This window comes from Mus pahari, chromosome 2 (assembly GCF_900095145.1).
Source record: "Mus pahari chromosome 2, PAHARI_EIJ_v1.1, whole genome shotgun sequence".
NCBI classification, from domain to species: Eukaryota; Metazoa; Chordata; class Mammalia; order Rodentia; family Muridae; genus Mus; species Mus pahari.
In genome coordinates, this window is record NC_034591.1 from 19077146 (window position 1) to 19089454 (window position 12309).

General features: G+C 49.6%; 1 protein-coding gene across 1 annotated transcript in view; it reads right to left on the reverse strand.

Moving 5' to 3' along the window:
- Positions 1 to 253: 253 nt before the first annotated feature.
- Gbx1 (gastrulation brain homeobox 1) overlaps positions 254 to 12309 on the reverse strand; it is a 22833-nt gene continuing 10777 nt past the window's right edge. Inside the window, exon 2 of the mRNA XM_021191652.1 lies at positions 254 to 975. Within this exon, the coding sequence (XP_021047311.1) occupies positions 425 to 975 (551 nt within the window). The 3' untranslated portion in view covers positions 254 to 424. The remainder of the gene's footprint in view (positions 976 to 12309) is intronic.

Consider the following 12309-nt stretch of genomic DNA (forward strand, 5'->3'; position numbering starts at 1 on the left):
CTCCTTTTGGGATACAGACAGACAAAGACAATAGTTCCATATATACAAACTTTACACAAAATAAATAAGGAACTATGGCCCCAGGCTGGTATCACCAGGGCCTCCCCACCCCCCTTGTCAGAAGTTGCCCCCTCAGGCCTTAGCCACGAACCCTCTGGGCTCTGGGCATTTCATATCCCCACCTCAGGAGTCCACTTCTGCTCCAGCAGCCCTCCCGGATCAGAATGAACGCTGCATCCCTGAGACCCCTACTCCTGAGGTCTCTACAGCAGTCTCAGGTCGAATAGTCTTGTGTTCCGGGAATACGGAATACGCTGGCCTCTCCCAGGGCTGGGTTCACCAGGCCCCTCTAGGCTGCAGTACCCAGTGAGTCTTGGGCAGGCACAGGTTCAGATCCTGTGACTTCCGGTCCCCCGGAACTCGGTCAGGGCCGGGCTCCTTGCTCCATCTGTTGGTGCTGGCTGCGCACAGCAAACCTGTTGACGTGCACAGGTATGGGCACTACAATCTTGGGGTTTCTCACGGGCTCCCCAGAACGGCTGCTCACATTGCCAGCCTTGATGCGCTTCCACTTGGCCCGGCGGTTCTGAAACCAGATCTTCACCTGCACCTCACTGAGCTTGAGGGCGTGGGCAATCTGGGAGCGCTCTGTCAGACTCAGGTATTTCTTGCAGTGAAACTCCTTCTCCAGCTCCAAAAGCTGCTCGCTGGTGAAGGCTGTACGCCGCCTTCGGCTTTTCCCCCCAGGCGTGGTGACCCCTGTGGCCACAGGTGTCCCCTCCTCTGCGCCAGTCCCCAGGCTTCCTTTTAGCTTCGGTTTAGGTCCCAGAAGAGCCCCTGGGCCCCCTGCAGAACTGTCCAGGAAGCTGTCCTCGCTGTCACCGCCTGAGCCCTCTTCCTCCTGCTCGCTGCCTGCTGGGTCTCCTGCTGGGGGCTCTAGCTTCTCCTCATCTGAGCTGTACACCTTCCCCTCTGCTGTGGGGGTAGAGAGGGGTGGGGTGGAGAACAGATATATGGAGAAGGAAGGGCAAGGGGAAGGTGTTTTGGAAAAGGCACGTGGAAGCATGGTTGGGAATGATCAATTGCCAATAGAAAAAACACATTCAGAGAGGAAGAGATGGGTCAGAAGGAGACAGGGGAAGTGGGAAAAGGTTTGGGAGAGACAAAGAATTGGGAAAAAAGGTTTTTAACCAGCAGACTTCACTATGGAAAAGTAGAGAGGCACCGTGTATGACAGCGGCCCCTCAACGTTCCCACCACCCCATTGCGTGCTCACCACCGCCCCCCAGGTACCAAGTGTAGTACCTATCCACAGCAACTGCAGTGCCAGGAAGAAGGAGTGTGTGAGCTGGATGTGGGTTGTGTCTCCCAGGAGTCCTCGACAGCCCAAGAGCAAGCGCTATCCTGACTCTCAGACATGCATACTAGACTAGGTCCCAAGTCTGGTCTACTTGGTTCCTGTTCTTAACTAAACCGCCCCAGCACTGCCACCTCCTTATCCGTGGTCACACCTTCTCCCTGCCTGTCACTTGCCCCGCTGGTCCCCTGGCTCATCCTTGACTTTAGCACGCTATCATCTCTTTCCTGCTCAGGCTGCTCAGGAGAATGGTGTGCACAGAAAAGGCCAGAAGGAACAGCAGGAGGCAGAGGCAGACAGGTGATGAGGAGAAACTAGAGAAGGGAATGTGGGAAGACATTTGACTCCTAGTGGGTGACTGTTTTCCCAGGGTAGAAACATTTTAATCTGCAGTCAGTTCTAAAGGTAAATCAATCGCTGGCTTTATCATAGCCACTGATGTCATGAGTGGACACATGGCATGTCGGATGCTTTCAGGGATGGCAAATGCTTGCTGTGCAAGTATGAGGGACTCAGTATAGATCCGCAGCACCAGCATAAGGAGCCACAGTTGGTCAGGTGTGGTGGCCCACACTGTAACCCTTGGTGTATGTAAGACAAAGACAGATGGACGGATCCTGGGGCCCACCACTTAACCAGTCTGACTGAAACAATAAGCTCTAGTTTTAGCGAGAGACCCTGACTCCAATATGTTGTAGATGGCCCTGGTGCTGTTGTATTTTGATGTTAATTCTGCTTTCCCAGGAGGGGTTGTCTGGAACGAGGAAAGAGTTACACACTCAGGTGACTTCTTGTGAACCACTGAATGACCACCTAACGAATAATAACCATTTAATGAATAAAGGAATCAATCACTGGGCAAGTAGATGGGTCTTCCGGGTTGGAGGGAGGAGGAGAGGAAGCAGGAGAGAGTCAGGGGCTTTATGGATGGAGACAGTGAAGGACAAGCTATGGCTACCAGCGTCTTTGGATTAGATGGCTTCGGGGTTTAGATTTAACATGGCTGACAAGCTCAGGATTCTAGTGTTGCATCCAGAGACTGAGTTACCATTGTTTCTGAACTAAGTTTGTGTGGTGTTGTCCTTTACACAGCAGTTTGACTGGGTTCAAGAGAGAAAGGTACGGCGGCGGCAAAGCGTGGGTTTGCCTGAGGTGCACTACAGAGGCCGTGGGGGATGTGAAGCACGGGGCTGGTGTGATAACGACCTGCCAGTGGGAACCTAGTGAGCCGGGTGGAGAGACCGGGGCGCTCTGAGTCAGAGTCTCCAGGAGGTGAGAACTGGCCGGCAAGACCACCGGGGCTAAGAGAAGCAGGGTATAGCCCAGGAACTTGTCATTCTTTTTAATATTTCCCTCAACACACACACACACANACACACATATGCACACACACATGCATACACACATATACACACACATACACACATGCATACACACATACACACACATATGCACACACACACACACACACACACACACACACTTGAAAATGTAATTAAAATGGCAATAAAATGGAGAACTGATTTGAGGAAGAAATCCTGACATCAACCTACAGCTTCTACATGAACCATGCATTCTAGCACCTGTACACACTGCACATGTGTACACACCACACACATGCACACACCAAACTCAAGTGCACACACACACACATACACACACACACACACAAAGTAATTTCCTTTAAATATTTTTTTTCAGTGCTTAAGTTTTACAAACTCCCTTCTTTTTTTCTGCCTAAGGACACAACAGAAATCCAAAAGACTGCCGGGCATGGTGATGCACGCCTTTAATCCCAGCACTCAGGAGGCAGAGGCAGGCAGATTTCTGAGTTCGAGACCAGCCTGGTCTACAAAGTGAGTTCCAGGACAGCCAGGGCTGCACAGAGAAACCCTGTCTCAACAAACAAACAAACAAACAAACAAACAAACAAAACAAACAAACAAAAGAATCCAAAAGACAGCCCACCACCCAGTAGGAAGAACAAAAGGACGCTGTAACTTAGGAGTTCAGTGAAGGCAGGACTGCATGAGAATAGTAATACAGCTCATCTCCATATCGCACACTCAGGCTCCTGAGGCATGCTCAGAGCACCGCTCAGAGCAGACTGGATCCTGGGTGCAGTGGATGGTTGTGTGAGGGAAGGCGTGCACAGAGGCACAGCATCCTGCAGGCAGGCAAACAGGCAGGTGAGAATGGCCCTGGTTTCTTGCAGCCTCTCCCACTGGGCCTAGTCAGCGACCTGTTTTCTCCCACTGAGTCTACATCTGTTCCTTCATGCCTGCTGCTTTTCCTCAGGATCCTTGGAGGCTTTTGCCTCTGAGGCCATGTGCCCCGAGGCCACCACTGCAGTCAGCATCTTCACATTGCCCCCGCCCCAGCTTGCAGCAGGCCAGCCAGGCTCCAAACTGCCTCTTATCTTCCCATAAGCAGCTTACTATTCACATGCCTCATTCTGTCTAGGAAAATCACCAGCCCCCAGGGATGTGCAGACATGGACCATATACCTTACCACACTCACACATCAGCCACACTTCCTTCCTGACCTCAGCCCTGGACACAAGCATGGACACAGGCATGGCGAGATTTAGGGCCTAGAGGCTGGAGAGGTGGCTCAACAGTTAAGAGCCCTGGCTGCTCTTGAAGAGAATCAGGGTTCTATTCCTAGTACCCATCAACAAGGTGGCTCACAACCATCTGTAACTATAGTTCCAAGGATCTGGTGCCCTCTTCTGTTATTTCTGGGTACTGCATTCACGGGGAGCACAGACATACATGTAGGTACCTGCTCTTCCAGAGGTCCTGAGTTCAAATCCCACAACCACACGGTGGCTCACAACCACCTGTAATGAGACCTGACACCCTCTTCTGGTGTGTCTGAAGACAGCTACAGTGTACTTATAAAGATTTATTTATTTATTATATGTAAGTACACTGTAGCTGTCTTCAGACACTCCAGAAGAGGGCATCAGATCTTGTTACGGATGGTTGTGAGCCACCATGTGGTTGCTGGGATTTGAACTCTGCACCTTCTGAAGAGCAGTCGGGTGCTCTTACCTACTGAGCCATCTCACCAGCCCTACAGTGTACTTATATATAATAATAAATAACCAGGCAATGGTGGTACATGCCTTTGATCCCAGCACTTGGGAGAAAATCAATCAATCAATCAATCTTTGGGCTGGAGCAAGCAGGGACTGAGTGAGCAGGGTTGACTGAAGCAAGCAGAGGTCCTAAAATTCAATTCCCAACAACCACATGAAGGCTCACAACCATCTGTACAGCTACAGTGTACTCACATACATAAAATAAATAAATAAATCTTAAAAAATAAATACTTAACATAATAAAACAGCTATTTCCAGCATGTGCATGCACTCCCCCCTCATTGATTCCCTTCTTGATCTCTTCTGAGATACCCGCTTCAACTCTACCCATTCCCAGCCCCAGAACGGAACCCTCCTCTTCTTTTGTCACCCTACCCTCTATCCAGTGTGCCTCAGACCTTCCCATGCACAGAGGAATGGCCTTGGGAGTTTTCTTCACTTCTAAGTCCTGTGGTTTCAATTTTTAAAACATACTTTGTAGCAATTCATAATATGTTAACAAAAATGTAGCCCAATAGTGCAGTGTTTTAAACAGTGTTAAAAAGCCAGAAACTGGATTTCAGGGCTTGAAGGATGGAATCATTTAGTGCGGTGCCAAGCCCTCGGGGGACGTCCAATAAATCTAAATTGATGATGATTGAGAGGAGGCTCCCAGCTCCTCGGTCTGGCAGAGCCCTCCTGAGATAATCTCATCCATCCCTCTGTCTTCAGACAGACCCAGTAACTTCAGCCCACACAAGCAGGCCACCCTCAGTGCCGCTTTTAAAGCCACACATGGAGTGAGGGTTCATGGCCTCTCTCTGTTTCTTGATCCCTGTGGGACACTGAGTGGCAGGGGCAAGAGTTTCTGTCTGCGCCTTTATGATCGTGACATTGAAGACTCTGATAAGCTTACCTCTAGATCGGGGTGGGGGTGGGGCAGCTGAGAGGAACACACAGCAGCCGGCCTCAAAGGACAGCTTTTGGAACAATGAGGAGATCCACAGAGGGGAGAAGGGAAGGAAAACGCTGGCAGCCCGAAGGAGGCTGAAGCCAGAGAGGGGTGGCAGAGAAACAAAATGTTGGACCAGACAGTGAAAGGCTGGGTTTCATAGAGACAGGTAAGATGGGGGTAGGGGGTTAAACAGTACCGCCCCGACCCCCAGTACTGACAATGTGTGTTGCTGTCCCTTGCTCTTTGCTCCACCAGAAGAGGGCGCACTGAGAACTGGGATGGAGTCAGCAACCAGGAATGAATGAGCTACTCAGCTACCCATGGAAGAAAGGCAGGCAGGCGGGGGTCCAGGCAGCTTACCATTTTCATAGAACTCTTTTAGGAAGGAAATGCAGGGGCTGGAGAGATGGCTCATCACAATCATTCATAACTACAGCTCTAGGGGATCCAATGCCCTCTTTTGACCTTGGGCACCAAGGATGTATGTGGTACACCCACACACATGCAGGCAAAATACTCACACATAAAATAAAATGAATAAGCCAGGCATGGTGGCGCACGCCTTTAATCCCAGCACTCGGGAGACAGAGGCAGGCAGATTTCTGAGTTCAAGGCCAGCCTGGTCTACAAAGTGAGTTCCAGGACACCCAGGGCTGTACAGAGAAACCCTGTCTCAAAAAATCAAAAATCAAATCAAATAAAATAAAATGAATAGTCTCTCTGACCCTTTCCTCTCTCTCAGACCCTTCTCTCCCTCTCTCCCCTTTCCCTTCCCACCCCTCTCTCCATGAGTTCCTGGCCCCCCCACCTCTACTCCCCCTCCCATGCCCCCAAATAAATTCTATTCTATGCTAGAAAAAAAATTAAAATGAATAAATCTTTTTTAATAAAGGAAAGAAGGGGGGAAGGGAAGGAAGCAGAGAGGGAGGGAGGGAGGAAGAAAACGCAGCTGGGTGTGGCATTATGGTGGCGCACACCTTTTGCCCAACACTTGGGAAGCAGAGGCAGGCGGATCTTTATGAAGTCAGGGCTGCTCTGATACGCACAGTGAGTCTCTCAGCCAGGACTGTAAAATAAGACCCTGCTTTTAAAAAGAAGACAAAAGCAAGCTAGTTCCATTTACCTGCTTTGTAATGAATATTAATGGTGAAAGTGTCAGGACAAAAAACTCCAGCAACACATTTTTATTGATGATTGAACACTAGCAGAAGCACTGAGCCTGTGGTTCCCTCCCTCCCTCACGAGCGAGTGAGCGAGTCTGTGCCTGTAGCTCCCTATGGAGGCCGGGCTGGGCTGGGCCTGAGCTTGCAGCTCCCATCTCTACCTCTTGAGGGATTGCATGCATGGGTTGGGTTTACCAGGCCTGGCTGTCAAACCTTTCTGATAAACTTTTTATTTGCAAAGTTCAATTTAGAGAAATTGGACTAAATAGACGTCAGATCCACAGATGTCAATTTCCAGTGGAAAATGGGACTTAGTTGACAAAACAGGACACCATTGAACTTCCTTTTGATTAATTTGATTGTTTTGTTGCCTTTTTTTGTTTTTGTTTTTGTTTTTTTGGGTTTTGGTTTTAGTTTTGTTTTGTTTTGTTTTTTTGAGGCCTTGTTTCTCTAAGTAGCTCTGACTGTCCAGGTACTTTCTCTAGACCAGCCCGGACTCAAACTCACAGAGATCTGCCTGCCTCTGCCTCCCCAATGCTGGGATTAAAGGCATGAGCTAGCATGGCCAACTTCCATTAACATCTTTTTTAAAAAAAGATTTATTTATTTTATTTATATGAGTACACTGTAGCTGTCAGGCACACACCAGAAGAGGGCATCGGATCTCATTACAGATGGTTGTGAGCCATCATGTGGTTGCTGGGAATTGAACTCAAGACCTCTGGAAGAGCAGTCAGTGCTCTTAACCACTGAGCCATCTCTCCAGCAGCTGCCCCCACCCCCAACATCTTATAATGGAAAATAATGATTCTTGTGGAAGAAATCTTCAACAAACTGAAAGAAGGTTTTCAAGTGCAAGTAACCTAACTGCTAGGGCGGTGGCCAAGCAGGCAGAAAGGTCCTGACCTCGTGTGTGAGGACGTTGGGACTGGTGTCAGTGTGTGCTAGACTCCCTGTGAGTGCGGAACCTGTGGAGAATCCTGTTTCTGACTGGTTAGTCAGAAACTGGCAGAGTTCATGGGAGAGCTCCTCATGGAGTTATCTTCCTGGGAACCAGAAATCACAAAGCTTGAACTACAGTTACACAGAAAGCTGATGCAGGAGAGCTGCCCCACCCCCACCCCCACCCACTGAATCCAGACTCCGCACTCAGGCTGCAAGGTGGACAGCGGCTGCTCCCGCAGGAAGGGCTGCGACTCCAGAGACAGAGGAGTCCCATGGAGGAAAAAGGCCAAGCAAAGGACAACAGGCAACTAAGGAATGCAGGGAGTGGGAGAATAGCCTCTCACGCCAGTTGGCTATCCAGTAACAAGGAATGAGCCCCGAAAGCACGTATGTGTAATGTGGTACAGACCGAGCAGGGGTGTTTAGTAATCTGTATGACTGTACATGCATGCATACATAGTAATTAATGAAAAAAGAGGTCAAGAATTTGCAAGAGAGCAAGGGGAGAGGGAAGGGAGAGATGGTGTAATCATATAGTAATCTCAGAAATAAATGGAAAAAAAAAAAAGGTTCAGCTGGGCTAGAGAGGAGCTTGGTGGCCACACAGAACCTATGGGAGGTATTTCCCCATGCGGGGAATACAGTGTCAAGGTGGCCGTGGCGGTGGTGCATGCCTGAAATCTTAGCACCTGAAATCAAGGCTGCATGGAGTTTGAGGCCAGCCTTGGGCAGCCCCAGACTTGCCTGCTAAAGAGGGGAACCTGCACTGGAGTCACCAAGGATGATGAGGTGAAGGCCCCTCTTCAGACAAGGGCTACCCCTTCTCCTACTCCCCAGACACTCAGCCTTTTCCCAGCAGATGGGGTCAATTCTCCAAAGACACCTGTGCTTTCCAGCCAGGAGCCATGGCTGAACCCTCCCCTCTGCAAGCCAGGGCCCCCCCCCCCCCGTTTCTGACTCATCTGGTTCCTTTCAGGGATTTGCACAGGGCCAGCAAGCCACGGTCTCTCTGGAACTTGGTATGTCATGGAGAGCATCCATGTCTCTCATTACTATTTTCCCATCTGCCCACATTCCTTGCTTCACACAAACCGGACGTTCACTAGATCACTGCCATCCTGCCTCTCACAGCTTTGCGACAAGCTCGGGGTAGTTCTGAGTCCCCACGTGTCCCAGTTAGTTCTTCTATCTTGACACAAGCTAGAATTGTCTGAGAAGGGACTTCCTCCATTAGATTGGGCTGTGGGTATGTCTTTGAGTGTTTTCTTGGCTAATGATTGAGCTGCAGGCAGTGGTATCCAGCCTTGGGCAGACAGTCTTGGGTTCCGTGAGAAAGCAGACTGAGCAAGCCATGAGGACTAAGCCTGTGAGCAGCACCCCTCTGTAGCCTTTGCTTCAATTCTCGATTAAATTCTTGTCCTGGCTCCCCCCCCCCCGATGATAGACCTGTGACTAGGACACAGAAGCCATAAAACCCCTTTCCTCCCCAAACTGCTTTTGCTCAGAATCCTTTATCACAACATCAGAAAGCAAGCTAGAATCCCAGACCTCTTCAGAGCCGGCGACCTTTCAGGGACGCTAACATGGCCACCGCAGGATGTCAGACTGTCCTTCTGTCACCCTGGGCTTTTCCATGTGCGTTTTCCTTATCCTGAGCCACTTGCTGAGGTACGGCTGCTCTCCTCAATCAGCACAGACACAGAGCCACTAATCTTGTTTCCAGGTAAAGGAAATGGAATTACGGAGAGATTAAATGATTTTCTAAGCCCCACAGCCAGGGACATTGCACCGTGTCCCTGCATCTCAGTCTCTGGGATCCCTACCCATCAAGGATTTCCCCCCACTTGAAGTCATAGCTCTTTTCCAGTTGCCCCCCCAGTAGAAAATCGTTTTACAGTTTTTGTTTATTTTTATGTGTGTGACTGTTTTGTCTGCGACCATGTTTGTGTACCAAGTGTGTGCCTGATACCCAAGGAGACCAGAAGAGAACACCCAACCCCTGGATATGGAGTTATATAGACAGCTGTGAGTCACCATGTGGGTGCTAGAAATTGAAGCCAGGTCCTCTAAAAAAGCAGCCAGTGCTCTCGACTGCTGAGCCACTGTTCCAGCCCTAAATAACCTTCTTATCAAATTCAAACGTAAGCTTGATTTCCTTCACACACACACACACACACACACACACACACACACACACACACAGGCTCTAATTTAATTACCAAATCACACCTAATGCACTCGCAGATGATTCCCGAAATTGCCACTGGAGAGGACCTCACCAGGCATCACCTTGCTTTTAGGAGGTGAGTCCTCCCAGCATTTCCAAGGCAAAAGTCCCACCACGTCGCTCTTGCCCTTACTGGCTTGCGTGATGGAGTCTTACCAGTAAGCTTTCCTTTGCTTTGAAAATGTATTTCCTAGGTCTGGAGAGGTTGCTCAGCAGCTAAGGGCACCTCTTGCAGAGGACCTGAGTTCAGTTCTGAGTACCTACTGCAGGTGGCTCACAATGGCGAGGTCCAGGGTGGTAGGTCCCTTGTGGGCATCTGCATTCACGTGCACATACCCACGGGCAGACACATACAAACTGTCATCTAGTGGTTTGAATAGGTTTGGCCCCCATAGACTTATGTGTATGAGTGCTTGGCCCAAAGAGTGGCACTATTAGGAGGCGTGGCCTTGTTGGAGGGAGTGTGTCACCATGGGGATGGGCTTTGAGGCCCTCATAGCTGCCTGAAGACAACCTTCTCCTGGTAGACTACATCCACAAGAAGAGCCCCTCACCCCACACCTACAACGTTCCATCCAAAACAACCTTGCCCCACGCCCTGGAGTGCCCCACCTCATCTGGAATTCATTTAGACTTTAAACCTCTCCGTAACCCACCAGGCTAGGCATTACTGTCACCCAGCCAACAGCATCAAACCGAAGCACACACCTAAGAGCTCAGGGATTCTGACGAAGAGGAAAGTCTGGAAAGGAGGAGAGGTCAGGTCCCAGTGCGGCACAGGAGAGAGACTGAGCCCGAAATTGGAGAGCAACTAGGAAAAGAGAGAGCCAGACATGAGCATGGTGGCTTGCATCTGGAATCCCACTCCTTGGGAGCCTGGGGTAGGAAGGCCATGGCTCAGGGCTAGCCTGGCCTATAAAGTCCTTCTCTGTCCCCTCCCCACAAAGCAAGAGAAGGAAAAGGAAAATTTGAACTTGTATTAGAGTCAGCGTGATACTCCATTCTGCCCATCTCCTATAACGTCCTCAGGCTACTGTCTGCCACCACCCCAGAAATAATAATAATAATAATAATAATAATAATAATAATAATAATAATAATAATATCTTGTTCTATGCCACTCCCAGTAAAGAGACCCCTCACAACAGAATTCTGTAGAAAGCTACCATCTAAGAACTAAGACAATGATGATTTTTCCTTCTAATTAACTAATTTTTAATTTATTTTTCTGTGTATAGGTGTTCTGCCTCAATGACTGTCTGTTTACTACATGTATGTCTGGTACCCATGGAGACGAGAAGGCGGTGTTGGATCCTCTGGTATTGCAGTTACTAAAGGTTGTAGCCATCCTGTGGGTGATGGGAACTAAACTCAGTACTCTGAACTGCCGAGCCACCTCTCCAGCAGCCCACGCCCACCCCTACAGGTTCTCATAGAGCTCTTGGCTGGCCTCAATCCCTCACTGTTTACTAGGTGTTAAGGATGACCTTGAACCTCCTGTCTGTATCTCCTCGGTGCTTAGATTCAAGGCATGCACAACCACACCTGGCTCTGAGGATCTGGCTCAGGGCATCATACATGCTAGGCAATCAGTCTGCTGGCTGAGCTACACCCATAGCTCTCTGGTGATACTTCCTTTAAATCCAGGACTCAGTGTAAGGGTCTTCCTGTTTGCCTGGTAAGTGTGAGATAACGTGGTGGCCCTCATTTCCCTGGTAAAGGCCACTGGGGTTTCACAGGTTAGCCTTGGCTGTTTTCCTCAAGGAAGTAGCAACCCTGGCTCTGAGCCCATCATTCCCAGGCACAAGCTGTCCTGGTGCCTCAGCCCCTTCCTCTGCTAACACTGCATAGAAACGATGTTCCAGTGTTATCTGACACAAAGAATAAACTGAGCCAGCCGGGCGGTGGTGGCGCACACCTTTCATCCCAGCACTTGGGAGGCAGAGGCAGGTGGATTTCTGAGTTCGAGGCCAGCCTGGTCTACAGAGTGAGTTCCAGGATAGCCAGGGCTACACAGAGAAACCTTGTCTGGATGCAACCACTGAAAGGCCAGGCAGGCACAGACTCCACAACCCAGCTAGCACCCCTGCCCTTCCTGCCTCCTCCATCCATATCAGGTACACACGAAATACACATCCAGTTTTCAACTACACAGCCTGGTTCCACCTCCCCAGTCTCTGGTGGAAACTCAGTCTTAAACCCAGGCCTGGTGTCACCACACTATGTGCACAGCCAGTCTGCCCCTGCCTTCTCCATGGCCACTCCACATTGGGAAGCACAGAATTCTCAGATCACTTGTTCAGGGTGCCTCTAAAATATATATTAAATATTATATGCATATGCATACACACACACACACACACACACACACACATAAGCCCACGGGTATCAGAAGAGAAATTGGGGCATCTGGAAGAGCTACAGGCAGTTGTGAGCAACCACACTGATGCTGGCAACTGAATCCAGGTCCTCTGCAGGAGCTTCAAGTGCCTTTAGTGGCCAAACCATAGCTCTAGCTCATCAATAAGGGTATATCCTTAAGGATCAAGCAGACTTGTAAACCAGGCTTGGTAGCT